This window comes from Zonotrichia albicollis, chromosome 5, assembly GCF_047830755.1.
Source record: "Zonotrichia albicollis isolate bZonAlb1 chromosome 5, bZonAlb1.hap1, whole genome shotgun sequence".
NCBI classification, from domain to species: Eukaryota; Metazoa; Chordata; class Aves; order Passeriformes; family Passerellidae; genus Zonotrichia; species Zonotrichia albicollis.
The window spans coordinates 35,110,005-35,130,503 of record NC_133823.1 but is presented as its reverse complement, the minus strand read 5'-3'; the positions used below and the strand labels follow the sequence as shown (position 1 = coordinate 35,130,503).

General features: G+C 36.3%; 1 protein-coding gene across 7 annotated transcripts in view; it reads right to left on the bottom strand.

The window, feature by feature from the left end:
• Positions 1-12,221: 12,221 nt before the first annotated feature.
• Positions 12,222-20,499, bottom strand: part of NEIL3 (nei like DNA glycosylase 3) — an 82,339-nt gene continuing 74,061 nt past the window's right edge. For 6 of the 7 annotated variants that reach the window (XM_026791557.2, XM_074541307.1, XM_026791554.2 and 3 more), the window contains 4 exons: positions 18,300-18,469; positions 15,626-16,028; positions 13,604-13,778; positions 12,222-12,781 (listed from right to left, as the gene is read on the bottom strand). In XM_026791557.2, coding sequence (XP_026647358.2) covers positions 12,605-12,781; positions 13,604-13,778; positions 15,626-16,028; positions 18,300-18,469 — 925 coding nt within the window. In that variant the 3' untranslated portion in view covers positions 12,222-12,604. The remainder of the gene's footprint in view (positions 12,782-13,603; positions 13,779-15,625; positions 16,029-18,299; positions 18,470-20,499) is intronic. The other variant, XM_074541308.1, reaches the window with a different exon arrangement.

The following is a 20,499-nucleotide window of genomic DNA, read 5'->3' as shown; positions in this document are numbered from 1 at the left end:
TGTACCCTGGCAATGTTTTGCATGCACTTACTGAAGAAAGCTTCCCTGTGATTTCACCACTTGTAGGTTACCACTGAAACACATTCTTTCATTTGTAGCATTCTCAGTCAGGAATAATTCAGAGTTTTAGAGATTTCAAGATTGATTTTTAGATGGAATCTGCAGTGCTATATAAACTGAAGTGAATCAATCAGCATTTGTTGAGTTTAGTTTATCATGTGACTGTTTTAACTACTTAACAGTGCTGTTCATTCTTGTTTTGAAACACACACTGTGTGCAGGATTTTTGTGCTATAATCTATAGTCTGTGCATGAAGAAACATCAGTTATACTGTTAAATTTACTCCAGCTCTAAAATACAGCAGGTATGTTATATATTAAGTACTGAAGTACAAATGTTTTCACTGGAGGGTCTGCTCATTCCTCTGCATAGATTCCATTAAATTTACAGGAAGAACTGAAATATTCATGGAGCAGAAATGAATGAATCTCAGGATTTTGTGACTAATATTGTTATTGTTTAAGCTGCTGAGTCAGAAGGAAACATTTATGTTTGTGCATTTAACAACCTTAGCTGTGTTTTCATTTTCTTTTTTTCCCCTGACAGTTGGAATCAGTGTAAGTAAATACAGCTGCTGATGCCATGCTGTCTCAGTGTGATTAGCTCATACCTTTTCAGTGACAGGTGGTGGTCTGTGAAATGAAAGCAATAGCAACTTCAAAGGCTGCCAGTTTAGGGACTCCCTGCTACTAGTGAGGTTTTTTTTTTTTTTTTTTTCCTTTTTTCTAATAAGATAGAGAAAAAGCTTTACAAGAAGTTTTGATTGCACTTTTTCCAGGTAAACAAAAACAGTTATGCAGCTAGCTCAATGCTGCTCCTGGATAGATATTGTTACAAGAAAAATTCCAGGACAAATTATCATGGATCGTCTGTGAGATTTGTTGTTGGGTTGGCAGGCTGATACATAGAGAAGTAGAAAGGAAATTAAACTTCCCATAAATTAATATTTTTATCTGCACCGTTTTTCCTGAGCATTGGGTAGCGATGTAGAACTGACAATTTCCTACTTTCCTTGTGTAATCAGTTCTTTAGATATGTGGGGTTTTTTTTCCTGGAGAATTTACAGTAATAGATGTAACAAAATATTATAGCTTAAAAGGATGACTGTAGAAGGTACTATAAACAATTTTAATTCATATGCAGTCAAGTGTGTTTTGTTAATTTGATTGTTACTGAAGACTAATTTGTATGTTATGTGGTAGAAAATAAATTACATTGGAGTAGTTGCAGTGTTAATGAACTGTAACTTTTGACATTCCATCTGTACCCATTCTTACAAATCTGCCAACATGAAAAGTCCTGTGATCTCACTGCTCAGCTAGAGTTATGACAGATCTTGTTAATGCTTAGTGAAAGTGCTAGCCCCAAAAATGGGTCTTTAGGGTAACATCACTTTGCTGCATGAGCTTAAGGGTGTTACCAGTCTTTAAATGATTTCTGCAGTGCTGCGTCTCCCTGCCTCCTGTATCTCCTCACTGGAGGTTACTGTTCCTATACCAGGACTGCTACATGCTTCATTCCAGATCCAAAGGTTTAGCCTCTCTGACCTCCCTCTGCACTTTGCACCGGTAGTAGCAGTTGCCTGCACCCCATTCCATCGACTAAATTCCCATCTAAGAGCTGCAAGGAAAGGCTTGCAGGGCTTGCTGGGGGAGCATGCATTAAGTATGTATATCATACTTTCATCATTCCTGTTTTGAGCTCCATAGTTACAGCAGTGCTAATAAAATCCACCAAAAGCAACTGTATTGGACAAGGAAGAATTAAGTGTTAATAACAATTAGTAATGAAGGGCTGAAGACAAGGTTATATTTGTCCATCTCTCAAGGATGGTTTCAGCTGAAGAAAGATTTTGCCGCTCAAAAGGAGCAGGATGCTACTGGTAGCTTACTGTCTAGCTAAAAAAAAAAAGTAGGTAGCTAGCTTGCTGTCTAGCTAAAAAAAAGTAATTTTTTTCTTTTTCAGAATGTAAGCAAGCTGTTCTGTTTTACTTTAGGGCCACACAGTAGCTAATACTAACAAAAGGTAGAATGCAGGAATACGCAGTAGGGCACTGAGGAGCACGGGAAACTATCCAGCTGGTGACAGCACATTCTTAGTTTGGCAAAAGAAGACTCTTCTAAATTTTCCTGCAGATTGAAGTAAGGTGCCTGTCTCTCCGCAGGTTTCATGATTCAACCCTCAGGCTAGAGGCCCATCTACTGTTTTTCCTCCAATACAATGCAGTAAAAGATATGAAAAATCAGGATGGGCATCTAGTATTCTTTTATTCTTTTATTTTTTTATCAACAGGCTATTGTCATGTTTCCCTTATTTCTCTTCTGTCATGTAAATACTTAATTATCTACCGTAGGTTTCCCATTTTCAGGGTGGGAAAGTACAGAGTCCCATATAACTTTCAGATCACCTTCTCTTTGTTAAAATATGAATTTGAATTTCTGCTGACTGAGGAGGCTTTACAGCTTCAGAACAGCTGCTGCTACTACAATGCTTTATGAAAATGTGAGCGCTATGAATGCAGTCTCCTTGACTGGCTATTTAATTGAAAGTCGCTGTGAGATGTGCTTTGTGTTAACACCGCTGTGTTTGGACAGACTATGAGATTGGATTCTTGGGGAGTTCTGTCACAGGGATGTCTGGTTACTGAATCACAAAGAGTTTTAGGGAAGAGACAATCACCAATATGCTCAGTGGAGCTATGATAACATCTGCAGGCACACTTAAGAATAGAGCCATAACCCTGTAACTTAATTTGAAAAATCAAGACTCTTTCAGACTTGGGAATAGAAGTTTGATCTTGCATAAAGTTGTACTTTTATAACAATAATGTAGTGCCTCACTATGAGAAATATAAGTGCTAATGTCAGATAAATATTCCAACTGTCATTTATAATTATAATTTTTGCACTTTGGTCAGGCAGCTATTCATAACATGCCAATCAATCAGTGTTGAACTTAACCATTATGTTCTGCTTTGTACCTAAGATTTTTCCAATTTAGCATTTGAGAAGAACTTCAAATGCATACTGGAAGTTCAGGCAATGTGGTCATCCAATAGACTATCTCATGTGAGTGCCTCTAAAGTATTTCTCACACATATAAAGTATTTCTTGCAGCAAATAACAACATCCCTGGACAATACAGTACTACTGAAGCCTTTAGTCTCAGTATTCATTGAGAGTGCTCCAAAAAGAGAAAAGTTGCCTTTTCTTGGGAAATTCCAAAAGAGACCTAGACACTGGAGTACAACATTTTAAACTTTATGAGGATCTCAGTACTTTGTAGCAGCTGCTGCTTTCTAGTTTTGTAAGTATCCGACATCTGTATGTGATTTTGGTAGTGGGGTTGCATAAATCCAGTAGCTCCCACTGCTAGTAAGGTAGCAAGCCCTCAAGCTCAACCCCAGGGCCTTGTTGGATGGACTTGCTGGTCCACCACACTGAGTGCTGCTCAGCAGGCAGGGGGTTTGTGTATCTGTGGCTTGTTGCATTTCTTCTAATGACTGTCCTATTATGTGTGGAACATGAAAATCCATGTTCAAATAATAACCTGCCTAATTATCGTAGAACGCTGAGGCCAAAGAATCTTTTTCTCCTCATTTTCCTTTAATAAGTAGCAATTCATTTATACTGGGTGGAACAGCTTCAGTAAGAAACATGAGATGATGAGGAAGATAGTATGTGAAGATCTGCTTCTTTAGGAACATGGAAGATTCCATAGGACACACATCCTCACCTATGTCTGTTCCTGTCAGTGCTGGTTAGGTAATGTGTGAATCACCACATACCGATAACCAAGGCAACCTCCAAGCCACACCTAAAATGTAGAGTAGATTTATTTAATTGTGAACCTTGCTCACAACACAGGGCAGCAGAGACACACAGGGACAGAGGCTCCTTGGGCTTAGCTCATCCTGCTGGGCCCCAGGAGGGTCTTTGCCTGTCTTACTACTAGAGAAGGCTTTGTGCATCTCCGTGAGAGTGTGCTATGTTGACAGGGATTCCCCTTAAAACAGGCAGAGGATAAACCACACCAGACATAATAAATGGGCTTTTTTTTCCCCCCAGACTGACATTTTTAACAATCCCAGCTGCAATGTCACTTTGAACAAAACTATTCCCTCCTCCTGACGACATCTTCTGGTTTTAACCCTTTCCTCCCATTCTTTACCGTCTGTTAAGCATTCCTTGAATACCAGCAGGGCTCAGAAACAGACCAAATTCCTGAGTGGTTCACCAGCAAGGCATTAAGGCAACTTTCTGACTACAAGAATTTGCTGACCGTGTGGTTAACTTCCAACTTTTTACATTTTCATTTTAACAAGTGTCTGTTCCAATAATGTTATGACTTAATAGTGAACAACTAACAGCATACATATCTTTTGCCTCAGAATTAAAAGCTAGGTGTTCTTTTCTCACAGAATGAGTAAATTTTATTTTCAAACCAAGTATGTAAGACTACCAGACTAGGCACAACCTCTTTCTTTATGCAGTCCCAGTTTCAGGTCTGCAGTCCTGTGTGTGGAATTTACAGTTAACAAATTTCAATATTTTTAATGATGTTCTGGCAATGTTAGCAGCCTGTCCACAGGAGAACCATTTAGCAGATATCACTGTATTCTCAATAATTATTTAATTAATGATCAGTATATCTTTCTCACATCCAAGAATGTTTACTCCAGCCTTACTTAACAGGGTTATGGAAATGATGCTTCAGGGTGAGCTATCTGGTAAAGCAGTGTTACAGCCCGAAGAGAAAAGTGCACATTGATTAAGACAGACTGCCATCTGTCTTAATCATATGGCCAAGCACTTTTATAACTGAAACAGCTACATTCATTCATTCATTCATTCATTCATTCATCCATTCATTCATTCTTATTGCCAAGAATAAGTGGGAATTGTTTTATTTTCTTCTGCAGTCTGAGTATGTATTTTCCTGCATCTTCGCTGCCTCAAACTCACACCTTTATGAAGTTTTCCAAAACTTCTGGAAAAATTGTAGTTCTAGTTGACCCAAACAAATTGCTGGACTTGTTTTTGTACCAGTAAAGAGTTACGGTCATCTGGCAGGCCTGCAAAGAAATTATATAATAAATTACCATCGCTGAAATGCAATATTCATGGTGGCAAACTTACATGTGAATAGACATAATGAAAAATTGAAGGCCCTCTCTTTTGACCTTGCTGTTCTTTTGCTATGCAAAATCTTTTTATTATTTGAAATATCTAGGAAACAATATTTTCAGTGGATATGTACAGTATTCTCTAACTTAGCAGCTTTCACAAAAGCAAGGTAATTACACATACCCTCGATTTTAAATAGTTTCAGTTGGGTATACTTTCATGTTCAAAGTTGATGTAGTTGCGCTTTTTTAGCACTTAACGCTGAGTATGGCTGGTTCTTGACTCGCTCATCCTGAGCAAATGCAGCTGCCAGCTGGGGCTGAGCCTGCAGTTCTGCCACTAAAGTAGCAGAATCCAAGAGCTGCAGATTTCGTGTGTCCCCCAGTCATTCTTGCTCCTAGGAAACAATCCCAACCTCAGTTACAAGGGTTTTTTTCTGTTACATTTTTCAATCAAGCCGTCCAAACAAGCTCTAAATATAGTGTGAATATAATCACCTAAACTGTCATTAAAAGACTCCTCTCAATCAGCAGAGCCTGTTAGCTGATTGTCACCTGAAACCTTGCAATTAACACGACTAGTATTTTTGACAAAATAGAGAAGTGTAACTTGATTAATAGTGCCATCTCAGGAATGTTTTTTTCCAGTATTTATTACGCTTAAAGCTGTCAGTCCTGCATACCATATCAATTTTTAAGACTCCACAACAGATACAGCTAAATGGATATAAGATAAATAGTCTTTATCTGACTTCTAGAGATTTTAGAAACAAAGTTCAAGTGCTTGAATTTTTCCATGTGCTTAATGTGTAGATATAACAATAAATTAAATTAACTTAGTCCACCATGTGCAATCAATAAGGCTTTAAACTGAATTTGAAAGTAATGTGTTCTAGGCAGCACCCAAATGTGGCTTGTGTAGAACAATGAGGAGGAAACAAAAGTTTTTGAATTGCAGCTGTTAATCTTTATCAGGGACTGAGTTCAGTAGTACCTAATGTATTACATGCAAACTAGCATCACCTGAGATCTGCTAAATAAAGTTTTAGGACAGTAATCATGCCAGTTTTTTTCAGGGGGGAGGGGGCTCCTTGTATGCACTATAGTTTTATGGCTTTATTCCCCTCACCTGAATTCCACCTTCTTTTTTGCCCCATAACTGCTTTTCTTCTTCTGTTTCAATCCATAACTAATCATTCCTGTTCTGGTTTATCAAAACAAATTGTATTTAGCAAAATATTAATAGTTGAAACTTCTGTACGTGCTGTAACATCTGCATATATGAATAGTTTTATGGCCAGACTTTTTTCTATGCTTGTCTCATTCTGCATTGCTGTGTCCAAACACACCAAGTCAGGCTGTAGGGGGATACTTTGTATGGTTAAACCTTGTGTTGATCACCTGATCTTTGTCAGGGTTGGGCTGTGTGGGAATCCAAGAACCTTTAGCAGCTAATGTCAAGAATACATGTTCAGTGCATTTCCCCTGCAAAAGGCAAACATATTTTCTGGTGTGTTTATGTGATGGTGACTTTTAATTCCATTTCAGTGGTTCCATATCTCACAAAAATATAAAAGTTTCAAAGGTAACTTTCTGAAACCTTCTGTCCTTATTGTGAACTTCTTGTGTAACATTTTTGCTGCTTTTAGCATCTGACAGATTGATTACTTACAGTAATCCTGAGTAATTTACAATAAAAGAAAGGGGTATGATAATATTAGGTATATTTGTTCTGGTCTACTTGAAGTCAGTTCATGTTTTTAAGAAATGCATTTGCTGAAAGCCTGCTTTTATAGAAGGTTGGGTGGTTTTTTTGGTTTTTTTGGGGTTTTTTTTAATTGTAAAGCCTTGTCCTATTAAATGAATTTAGGCTGACTAAAAATAAGTATATTCTGTTTTTCTAGTGAAGTGTAGCATGAGATGTTGCTTGGGTTTCTAGGTGAAACTCTAAGGCATTGAAATACTAGGTGATGACTGAAACTTGGAAAGAAACCGAGAAGTGGCAAATACAGTGCAACTAACATGAGCTGCCTGAGAACCAAGGATAAATTATATATTCTATGTGTACAGTAAAGAAAAAAGCAAGTGCATTGTTTTGCTAATTTCTTGTGCATACAAATGGATTTTAAGTTTGTTTATGCATTCTAGTGTTCAGTGCATTTTTTACTTTTATCTTCTACAAGGCCATGCACTGACTTAATGTTATTTCTGAGTTATAATCAAAGCAAGTTACACTTTTATATTCAAGACCACTTCATGTGAAAGTACCATCCTTAATAAATTTCCCAACAGCTCACCATCTTTGCCTTGAGTGGAACTTTGGTGAAATGTACTTTTCACTTCCATAGGCTCAGCAGTATTGCTATAGTAATGAGTTTAACTTTTATATTGCAAAGTTGCTCTTCAAATGTAGTCTAGATTTAAAACTGAAATTTACATTTTAGCTTGTTTGAGATATCTTGTAACTTTAGTGTTTTTGTATAGATATTTCAAAATTTTCATTTTTATGTTTAGGTCATCCTGAAGTTCTAGAACATATTTATTAAATTAATAAATGCTTAGATTTTGTTTCTTTTTAATAAAAACCCTTGGAGTTTTGCTGGTATGGAATTATTTATAGTTGAGAAATGTAGTCTGAATTATTTTTATGAGAGTTTATGCATTATTTTTTTCTCTAGTTATTCTTAATGGATATTGCCTTAGGTTTGAAATAATGTTAGCTGTAGCCAATATTGTGCTTTTCAAAAGTCAGCTAGCTGGAGCAAAAGCACCCTGCAAATGCTGCTTAACTGGGGGCAGGTAACAAAGCTGGTGATCCTTGTGTTGTGCTGCATTGTTTTTTAGATAAAGCTTAAAATGCATTTATTTCCCAGTTTTCCCCATTTCAGGTAGTCTCTTCCATACTGCAGTGTCCTTGTCTCTAATAAATTGTGAAGGATTTTTATCCTTCATAAAAGGATAAAAATCCTTCAAATGCTTACTGTCACTGTCATCATGAGTACTGTGGTTGAACAAAAGAAGTTATGCTTAAAGAAAATAGCCAGAAAAAATTCTAAATCCACGTTTTCTACAGAAGTGTAGGGTAGATGATTATTTAGACTACACAGGCTTTTAGTGTTTGACTTAGATTTCAGTTCCATAAGTAGTTGAACCAGTCAAATGGGCTTTCCCCTCTGCCAAAACAGAGCTTCACTTTCCCCTTCAGTGTTCCTAACTACACAGTCCATCCCACCTTTAAGTCAGGATCTGCTGCTGAGTCAGGTCTCTCTTTACTCCACCATCTCTCTGTTAAGAAGATTCACCAAAAACCTTAGTATTAAAAACTTAGTAGTGTTAGCACCTTTTCATAGTATGATCATATCACGTGCCTAATCGCTGAAAGACAGTCATGTTGTTTGAAGTTGATTTTATAATAAAAAATTATGAATCATACAAACTCTGCAGGGACTTGCACTTTCTACAGCAGTGGCAATTCAATAAGTTAAGTAACTAAAGCACTAACTATGTTTAGACAACACTGTGTACACTCTGAATTCTGCTCACCCATAAATGTGCTTGATGCATTTTTAATAAGCTTCCATACGGAAAATAATTTGTCGGGTTCTCTCCTTAGACTGGGTTTTGTTGTTCCACTAATATAAATTATAGTGCATTCCCACACACTTCTAAATTAATTTTGGATGTATGTTTTGAATATTCAAGTAAAAATTTGACATAATAAACAACCTTCCAGGCATCAGAGAAATAAAAAACAGACGTGCAGAATATTAAGTTACACTGCATGATGAACTCTGCCTATCATCAGCAAGCTGAATTGCAGAAAGTGCAAAAAGGTACAAGAGGCATTGAAAAGAATTTTAAATCTTCTAGAATGTTCACAGTTGCTGTGAAGTCTGTTAGAGACTTTACAATACCTTTTGATTTCATGTGAAAGATGCTTAGCCACTAATGATCAGCATTCATACAGATATTAAAGAAGGCATCCTCTGCGTCTTTGAAAGACCCTTTCTGTCATCTAGCTAAATGACTCTTCTGTAAGTTTCCATTCCAGAAAAACAAGTGAGAACTAGCACCTTTTTATGTAGGAGGGTGGATGCAGAATACATGTATAATTGTCAAGGTCTGTAATCACAGTTGTGACATAGTCATGTCCCAAAACTTGAGTGCCTATTTTTAGTGTAAGTTTAGTTGGCCTCAGTGAATTAATACTACTGTAGAATAGAATACTAATGTATTCTATTAATTTATTTGCTGAATTTGTACTGACATCAAATGGCACTGCCTGTCTTAAACAAGTAATTGGTTATAAAACTATTTTAAATAAGGGTTTAATGGCATGAAACCAGGCATAAAAATCTGTTGATTCTAAACTAAATGGCACGAAATGGAAAATAAAAATTAATTTCAGTCTGAATGGTATACTCTGCCTAAATTTACTTAAACTGTAACAGTAATGAAAGTGCTGCTAATAAAGCAGAAACTGGTTATGACATATGGCATTAGTATTTTCCAAGTTTAAAATTTTACTCCACAACTTGTGTGACCTTGATTTGATCCTCTAAAACCTGTTTTGTATAGTATCTCAGCTGAGTTCCGGGGCTTTTTGAGGTTAGTTCTGTGGTATATAAAATGTGTTTTCAGCTTAAGGTGAAAGACAGGTTTCTGTTATGAGTCATGTTATCACTGTGTAGTGTTAACGTCTAAAAGCCCTCTAAAAGTTGTACACAAGAGTACTTAGAAGTCAGCTTTACTGGAAGTCTCCTTTTTATTACAGAACTGTCCTCAGCATCTCATTTTAGAAATCATCCAGTCAAAGGAGCTTATGTGAGCTTGTCATTCCTAACAGCCAGTGCTGTAGGCTGTTGGGTAATAATCCCATTTCTCTTGGTTGTGTTTGGGTAAAGGCCAAAGTAACAAAACTGTGTCAGAACCATAAGGCCTTTAGAAAGGGCTGCATTTTTCTAAAAGCTTTACATTTCTTTTCTAAAAGATTTACATTTGCTTTCATTAGGAATAGAAATTACAGAAAATCTTTGTGAAAAATAGCTCCCTCTTTTAACTTAGGTCTTGTTATTCTTTTTAGCCTTCACAGTTCACTGTGTGCTACACAAGCCATTAAAATGTGTAAGCCAGATACAAACCTGAAAGAAGTGTGTTCCATCACTTGCATTGTGATAGATGAATCAATGTGAAAAAATAAAAACACATTTGTAAACTATTATAATAAAAGCCAAAACCCAGGACTCTTATCTGGTTTTGCACTCTTGGTTGCAGTTTCTTTTTAAAGGTCGAGTGGGGATCTATTCCAAGATAAGTTTTGTTGCCAGCTTTTTTGGTCAAAACTTGTTACAACCAGCTATCAGCCAGACCTTGTTAAACAAGCTACAAAGTGCCATCGTTTTCAACGGGGGGGAAAAAAAAGAATTTAAAAAGCAGTGTTGGCAAAAGCAGTAAGGTTTGCAGAGGCATCTAATGAATTAGAATTCACTGTCTTTTGTTTAGTTTCCTATTTTCTTTAAGTGTAAACATGTGAGATTCCCTCATTTCTTGTTCACTGTGATAAGCTCAGGGTGTCCTTGCCCTTTGATTTCCCTGTCTGCTGTTCCTCACCTTGTGACATTACACAACTAGCGTATATAGCAAAATTAGGCTGCTACAAATATGCCATATACAACATATTCAAGAAATACAAGAACAGAAAAAGTTAAGTGATTGCAGTAGTGAATAAATGCACTTAATCCTTTAAAACTTGTATGCATTTTATTTAAACAGATATTCACTTCTCGTGTTGCTATTAAGCTAAAAAATATGTAAGAGCCCAACTGTTATTTTTCATGCATTAAAGTTTGAAAAATTCATTTAACTTCCAGCTTCAGAGAAATCTTAACATTCATAGAAGGCAAGTAATCAGAAATGGTTGTATTTCTTTTTGTTTTTCAACTTTAACTGAACTGCTGAAGATTAATCCCTGTGCCAGACATCCAAAAGCATGTACAATTTAAAAATAATCACACACTTTATCACCATAATGAATTGTACAAATACAAGTCAGGAACCAGTCAGATTGCAATTTTAAAGATTCAGATGTATAAGCACAAGCTAGCAGCAACATATCATTGCAACAAGAAGCATCACAGAAAGAGATGGCAATAGAAAAGTAAGTCCTCACACGTGAAGTAGTTTGTTTTGTTCTCAGGTGAAGTTCTGTACCTCATGAAAGAGATATATTATTTGGAAAGAGGCCATTGACCAACATAAAGATTATAGTTTCTACAATCTGATTAAAAAAGATTTTCTTCATGTAAAGAAAGTTTTGAAAGATTTCAAAGGTATCAAACACTACTGAAAAAAGGAAGAAAAAAAGCCTCTGAATTTGTGCTGCTTAGGAAAAGAAATAAGCAGTTTCCTTTGCATCATGGAATGGAAGATTTAATTGAAATGAAGTTATACAATGTTCTCAGGAAAATCAAGTAGTCCTTCATAAAACAAAATACCACAAGTGTTTGCACAGACCAAAGAACCATGTGCAAGGTGCCTCATCTCACATATTTTGCTGGGAAGCAACACTATTTCCCATTATTTTCAATTAAAACTGGTTGCAATTGAACGAAGTATGAAGCTGAATGATGTATGACCATTTCATTAGTCTCATTTTCCTTGGTATCTAGAGTACACTTTCTAAAGATTTGAAGAATTCTGTTTCTGATTTGATAGCTTACCATATTCTATTTACTCGACCCCTTGCTTCAGCAAATAATGGTAAAACCAACAAACATAAACTGAGTTCTAGCTATCTTGGAGGTAAGATTTTATTATGTGTTATATATGGATTGGGGCAATAATATTCAGTAGCAACTAGAAGAAAACATTAAGACATGGATTTAGAATATATAATTTAGAAAACCAGAGTCATGTTATTTGTTTTAGGGAAGTTTTTTGTCATTTTCCAAATCTAAGCAAGGTCAATCAACTGTTGTAACATTTGAATTGTACAGTTCATTGCTGTTTCATCTTATGCTCTGAGAAAACACAGACTGGCATTTATTAAAGTATATTCTTTTTATTCACTTTTGTTAAATACATGTTTACACTTAAGAAAATTTAAAACAATACATCAAAATTTAAAGCAATTTAAAACAATACATGTAAAAAGGAAACAGTGCAATTTTTTATTAGAAATACAATAGTATATGACACTATGTTGCAAGCTAAATGTTTATTTCATAATTGTAAGCTGCATACAAGCAGTGTTTAATTTTTGTAGGACTATGTAAAATTACTCTTTCTAGATCTGTTCTTTACATTGGAGCTCTTTTACTAGTTAATGAGTGAACAGGGAAAAAGAACAAAACAGAAATTACTACAAATGTTACAGGCATTTAAGACATCCTGAAGAGCAGGTAACTGTAACGTGAGCATCATGGAAGAATCTGCATACCCGGCCCATTTTTTGCCCATTGGAAGAAGCCACACTGTTTTTCCTTTGCAAGACGGCACACAAAAAAGTTCTTTCCATTATTGGGACCGATCTTCAACACAGTCTTCATAACACATCGCTTGCCATGGTTACAAAATGGAAAATCCAAGTCAGCCCACTGCCAAAGAAACAGTTATCAGGCACATGTGATGGCTATGAATTCCTTATTTTAAAATGGACAATAGAAAAAGACCAACAGGGGATGCCATAGAAGAAATTCTTCCTAGTACTTAGATTAGTTTTATCACTTTTGTGAACACTTTTTAGATTTTTCTTTAACATCAACTGCAACTGCATGCACTTTGACTGGTGTAAATTGAAATTGTTAGCACATAGTTGGTTTTTTTTTCAAATTTAGGCATTACTGTCTTGAGTCCATCTATTAACTACCTGATAGTCATGACTGTCAGATCACTTTTCAGGTCAAACTCTTTTAAGACATCTACATCTGTAGCAAGGAGCAGAGGCCACCAACTGCAGCTAGGAAGGTCATGTTAGGTATTAGTGCAGCAGTGGGAGGGTTTGCCCAGGCAGATTACAGAATCATCATCCTGAGAGGCTGTCAGGATTTTGGCTAGCCAGAAACATGGCTGAAAATTAGATCCAGTTTGTTATAGTCCTTTCACAAAGAAGCTGATCTGAACAACTTTTACAAGTTCCCTCAAACCAGTATTTTTCTTATGCATCTGTTTCACATCACTTGGAAGTAGAGCATTTGCACAAGTAGGTGCCATCTCAACACTAAGAGAAGTAACTAAAACTGCTAAGTTCAATACTATTATTATGCTCTTAGTTTCAATTTAGTGTGCAACAGTATTTATGTCAAACTTTAAATGGAATATATCTGCTGTCCATGATTTACAAGTCACTGGGCCAAGGACGCTGCAGAAACAAGCACTGATTATAAAAACAAAAACAGGTCCTGAAGTCTTATACATACTTGGAAGTATTCACACCGAGTTTCCCTGGAGAGAGGGCAGCAGTAAAACTGCCTTCCCTTGTTTTCTCCATCCTTTCTCACAACTCTGAGGCTGCAGAGACGGTTGTGTTTACTGCAGCGAGGATGCCCCACACTCAACATGCGAGTAGCATCTGTCACATTAGTTTGAGGTGCACTGTAATGACAGGTGACAAAATGACTTCTGTGTAATTTAAAAGGGATTAGCAGCCAAAGATCTCTCCTACCATGACAATAGCTCACCCAGTGTACAGACAAAGGACTCGCTTCTCTAATGCACCCTATTGCATGCGCCTTTAAATCTGAGTGATTGCGAGTTGTGAATAGACATGACTGTGTGCTGCCCTTGAGGTACTATACCAGTTTTCCCCACCATGTTTTAAATTATTTTGAAGTACTCAAATTCATGTATGAAACAAAATAAATATTAGTACTGATGTTATACTGCCCAACTCAAATTCTGGTATGTTCTAAAAGAGTATTCTGGTCTCAGTGGGAAAAACACTAATACCACTAATTACTCCAGTCTGAAGACATTTGTATGCTTCATAGAAAAGACTCCTACCCTCTTTACTGAAAAGTTACAGTAATGCTCCAAATCACATTTGGACAAGAAATAATCCAGATGATGGGAGGAAATAGAATTCTCTGAATGGGATAAAGTTTCCTTCTTCCTCATGATTGAGACAATTTCTGACTATCTAAAATACACACGGTTTCATTTAAAAATAGTGACATGAAAAAGATTAATGCTCTGAAATGTATCTTTCCAATATATTTATAGAGCAGAAAAGCAGTAATGGAACCTTAATGAAAGAAGAAAATATTAATTCATTCTGGTCAAGTTATCAGCTTAGGAATTTTATGTTGTCTTCTATGTCTGGAAGATTGCAGTCCTGCAGACACCAGCAGTTTTATCCCAACACCTCATTAAAACACAAGAAGATAAAAATAACCAACAGATTTTTTGTTGGTTTTGGTTGTTTAAGAAAATGCTATAAAAAAAGCATTTCAGTTGATGACTTGCTACAACAACCTGTTGTCATGATTGATGTTATCTCATTTCTTGTTTACAGTCCTCTGTATTCTCAATTATCCTGCCTACCTACAGCCTCGGTTCCTCAGTCTGTACTGAAAGTGTGAGGAGGAATTGTATTCATTCTGTCTAGCCTGGCTAGTCAGCGAGATCATTTCAAAACCGGTGCTTCAACAACGCAAAAGTAATTTCTGTATTTCAGAACAGACACATGACGAAGAATTTTGTAACATATCATCAATATTTCACATTCAGCCTGCATAATTTACCATTGTATGTGACATCTACCTTGCACTGCCATTACTGTTGTTACTATCTGCCCAACTTTTCTGTGACAGCCCCCATAGACTCTCACATTTCTCTTAACTAGGCGATGGATGTGTCTGAACAGGGCTCTGTAAATAAAAGTATGGGCAGAGCATTGAAGTGGTTATATACAGAATGGGGAGGGAAGTTAAGAGTAAAAGCAGTGATGGGAAGCTCATCAAGGTAACTGCACAGATCTTCCTGTCAAGGAAGAATGCTGAAACCTGGCAGTTGACAAATAACTCCAATTAGAATACATTCATCCAGATAGCTTCCTTTTGTAATCTTTCACATTGATTTTAAGATTTCTCTAAGCAGATAGCAACTACAGTGCTAAGATCAGACAACTCCTGAGGTAGAAATGTGCTTGACCTATTAAAACTAGACTGGCCTATTCAATGGGAATAGCTGAACTATGAACAGCTGTTTAGCTTACAGCAGTACTGGCTGGATGCCAAAATCAGGACTTTTCTAATGACAGCCTAGGTAATTCAGTGCTTTTGAAATCTGAATTAAATTATAGTTAGCCTAGAATAAGTTACATCTGGCAGAAATCCAAAGACAACACTGTCTGAACCAAACAGCACAGTATTCAATTAATATTTAAGGATAAGGTTGGTTTATGGGATTATAAAGACTTGCTTTCATTTTAGAATACATACCTGATTGCTGTATTATATGGGTGAACCAAAGGTACATGGTCAGTTTTCTGTTTCTTCTGTATGTGTTTGAAAGAGACAGGTTGCTGACAGGAGGACGAAGCCAGGGCAGCTACGTCTGGTGAGCAGTCCTTGTCTGTGCTTCCCTCTGACTGGCAGGCATTGCTTTGGATCTGTTTACAATTGCTTTTTGGAAAAACACACTGAGAATGTCCACCAGATACCTGGATATCATTTCTCAGAACAGTTTTGTTACCAAGATCTGTTAATACAAGAGTTGTAGTTCCAAATGCAGTTTTCCTATTGATCTTTATTTCTGTGCTTGGTTTTCTGAAATCATTACAAGGGTACTTCATTAAGTTTGTGTTAAAGGCTGCAGAATCTTCAAAACTCTCCATCTTTGGAACTAAGGAAAAAAGTTTTTAGTTATAATCCATCTGCATAGAGTGCTACATTATATTTCTGATCTGTATTCATAAATCGTCACTGGAGAATAAAAGAGTAAATTTACAGAACCATCTCAAAACCTGTCACAAATTAGATGAGTACAAAATTTCTTACAAAAAAAACTTATGCACTCTTAGAGTCATGTAAAACGTGTTTCAAGACAGCATTACTATTGCTTGAGTAGGATCAATTAACAGTACTATGTAAATTAAAGCTATCAGACACTTAACCATAAAAATTTAATTTGGCCCAAACACAAAGATTAAAGTATTTAAATTTTTCAAAATAACTTTTGATAATCTCAGTAATGGGAGATCAAAGACCACAGTACCTCCAAGCAGCAATGCATTATCCATTTTTTAAGTATTACCTTACTATTAACACAAAAATTAATATTAAGATTTTGGGGTTTCTAGTGTTTTCAGACTTCCCATCCTTTCCAAACTTTGTGTTCATCCAAACTCACTGACTGTAAGAGGCTTTTCAGAAGAAGGCAGTCCAGACATTTGCTTTGTGATATAAACAACAGTTTCTTCACAGAATCAGAGGCCCTCCTAGTGGGCAATAATAATTTCAAAAGAATAGGAATACTTTTTTTTAATGCCAATTTAATACATAAGGAGACTGTAGGTAATCCCCTTCCTGAGAAAAGGGTGAAAACCTAATGGCATCCAATGTACAATCTTTTAAAGTAGCTGCGAAACCACAGTGTTCCAGGAGAGAGTCCTTCCTTTTCTACTATATCCAGTGTATTCCATACAACAAAGAGGGAATTAAGCAGAACATGGGTAGATGAGACATTCACTCTCTCCAAAGGCATTCTCACTCAGAAACAAAATAAGAATACCTACATTTGACTTGGAACGTTACTTGTTTCCAGGCACCTTCCATTTTGCCACTACTGCACAGTCAGACATATTGGTTTCATTCAGACTTTCTAAGACAGAATAGTATTGGCTTAGCCTCGTACTTAGCAAAGGAGCATGGAAATTGCAATGCAATGGTAAATAATGATCTGTCTACAGACTGAATTATTTTGGCTGTAGGGCCAGCAGCTAATTTTACAGACCAAGTATCCTGTCCTCAAAAATTCTAACTTTTCTGCTGACAGTAGGTAATTTTAGAAACAACCTAAAAAAAAAACAAACATTGAACCAGATGAAAAGGGAAAGACTCCGAAGGATTAAAAAAAGAGAGGCAAGCAAGCTTATTTTGAAAAAAATATTTCAAATATCACTCCTATGCAACAATAAAGTCACATTAAAAAAAAAATAAAGATTTCCCAACAGTATTCCATCGAGTCTAAGACAGCTTCAAATTCCACACCTGATTTCAGTAACTGCATATAACTGAACAAGTAAAACTCAGAAGTACAGGAGAAGGAACAAGTTTTGTTTCAAAGCTCAAAGTAAAGCATTTGTGCACATGGCATAATATATTATAAAGGCCAGGTGACAACATTAATTCTAGGATAAATGTTAGCTGGTAAATCCTGTTCTGTGAACAGATTAAAATTTTCAGGTTTCTGGTGCTGATTTGGCAGAAGAATTATGCAAGATTAGCCTGTGTTGCCAACAACTGTCATGTAAGGCACAAAGACATACTTTTATTGATTCCTGACCTGAGAAAATGAACTATAGCTAGTGCCAAATAAGGGTTTTCCACACATCATTCCAGTCATAAAATGATTAAGCAATGAAGCAATATTTCATGTAGATAGCAGCATTAAAAGCTCCAACAAGAGACAAACAACAAATTGAGGTAAGAAGTTCAGAATCATTTTTACTCTGAACTTGAAGGGAAAAAAGTAGCCCCAGAGAAACCTGGCATCCTTTTAGAAAAGGGTACTAAAATATATTGCTTTTGTTCACATGAAAGAATGACAGGTAATTTTCTGACCTTTGATGATTTCTAATTCAGACTTACACTGCAAACTTTGAAGGATTTTACAGAGAGTTGAAAGAATTGAGATTTTTCTCAGTCCATGCCCAAGTAAAAACACAGGGTCACTGAAGACACTAATCTATAGAATCCCACCTGCACACCAGGTTGGAAGATGACACTTAAAGGGTTTAAGACAAGACAGTTTCCATATTGTCTGTGTAAGATTTCCTCAAAATCTGACTTCAAGTTAGCTAGTTATATATATGATTCACAATGAGACACTTCTACACCGAAATCATAGACCTCCCCTCTTTCCCGATACAGCTGCCAGACAACCCTTCACTACCTTCAGGTCTTGGAGTCAAACAGGCATCACAAATTTCAGCAGAAGGCTTGTTTATTAGGGTGCAGCACATACACGTCCACTCCTCTTCAGATTTGCGAGCTACATGTTCATTAGAACATGACCCCCTGCCATATGCCCAGCCAATTAGGCTGCTTCTAGCTGGCAGTTTGCTGTGAAACAAAAGAGTGATGTTAGTGTTTTGTGACGTTCCCCCTACAAATTGCCTTACACACTCTGTGCAGGGAGGCATGGGCTAGAGAACAAGCAGGATGCAGTGTTAAGCCTCCTATCAGAGCTTGGACAGCATGTCAGTGTTCAAATTTGATTTTTCTTTTCTTTACCTCAAGGCCAAATCTTTCCAGATGCTGCAGAAGTAAAACAAATAAAAACATTTAACAAGAAGTTGACAGAAAGTTAATTATCAACTGGTGTACTCTCCAGGACAATGCCCCAGTCTCTCAGATTCCCAACCATTTCCAAGTACTGCAGCAAAAAGCTTGATGAGAAAGGGAGATTGTTTTAGGGCTTTCCCCCATCTCTTGTACACAAGACTTGCTAACAAATGCATTACTGGATGAAGAACTGCTTAGAAGATGAACTGCAGAAATCACACAGTCCAGCAAATAAATTTTGTTCTCATTTAAATGCTACACATAAGCCCACATTGTAATCATAAGAGCCAAAAGCACTGAAAGCTTTAAGTCAGAATGTCTCTTGTGTGTCACCAGTTGCTGGAAAGCCTTTTAAATGTAGGAACCTGTTCAGAATTAAGGAGCCTAGCTGTGACTTGTGAGACAAAGCTACTCCAGACACCACTAAAGATTTAGTTGCATTTATTTTCCTGTAAATTATAACCTCCCATGTTGATAGACTGATTTAGAATCATAGTTACTCCTTTACAGCTTCCTGTTACCAGGGGCTGCTCTTGTCATAGTATCCAAACACTGACAGCATATTAATTGTAGCTTGAATTTACCTGTTCAGTAAGTTATGTATGTATGCTTTTAAGTGCTATGATATTATCCAACTTATGGTTGGTAAGTTGTCAAGCTTATATATTTTTATATAGTTTTTGTGGAATTGTGGACTTTTTAGAGACTTTTATTAATCCTAAGAATTTAAGCACTTCAGTCAACAATGCAAATGCTGTAGGTGGGCAGTGTTGTGACACTCTCTTGACCCATCACTTTTTCCATAATGATCCCTTTCTGTAAGAGTCTAGAGCTCTAAGATAACAGTAAAGATATCCACTACCTACCACATCTTCCACAAAAGGAAAACTAAGGAGGATAATGAGAACCATTCCAAAGAGCCTGTGCTGTTAAGAGGTAGAACAGACATTACAGCATTTACCAAAATACTGTGGCTAGCAAATAAAACAGCCAAACTGTAAGTGTTAAAATGGGTATTTTCACATTATTAGATCAATTGTTCTACCCAGTTATCAAAAAATGCATTACTAGACTGAATATATTCAGTGTATCATGTTTGGGAATTTAATTCCATGTTGTTACCCTGGGTCATCTATCCTGTCATTATAACTCCCACACCCTCTCCCAGTTTATGAAATATGTGGGAAAAGGTTATTTTTTAAATTCAAGGTACATTTGAATTTGATGGGCTAAGTTTATAATGGGTATTTTCTAATTTTTTTTTCAGTTGAGCAGAATCCTAAGCTAGTTGACTTCACCCCAAAACCACTGGGTTGAATTCTACAGTTTATTATCTGTAGCAAGTCAGTCTAACCACATTGGCCCCTTCCAGTCTTTAAATGTGAAAAGCCTGGAATGGCAAATAAATTACTTGAGCTATACATAATTTTATATAGTAACAGTTACTTAAAATTGAAAAGAGAGCAGTAGAAAACAAAGAACTGACCATTAGGATAAGGACAAGACAAGAAAACATCTTTTTATTTTATAGCTACCACTACCATATTTTTCACTTAAATACAGCACTCTTTAATTGTTGATTTAAAAGTACAACAACAAAATGCTAAATCACTACTTGTTCTAGAAAACAGAAAGATTTTTTCCTGACACTGTTTTCTAGTTATCTGACTGAACAGAAGAATGCTGTCTTCCTACATTTTTGCAAAATATTTCTCATTATTACTTTCTGAAAATACAGCGGATTTGGGTTATCAGCTTGTGAAATATTTATCTTCCATGCTGGAATTTTCGATATTTGTTCTGTACCC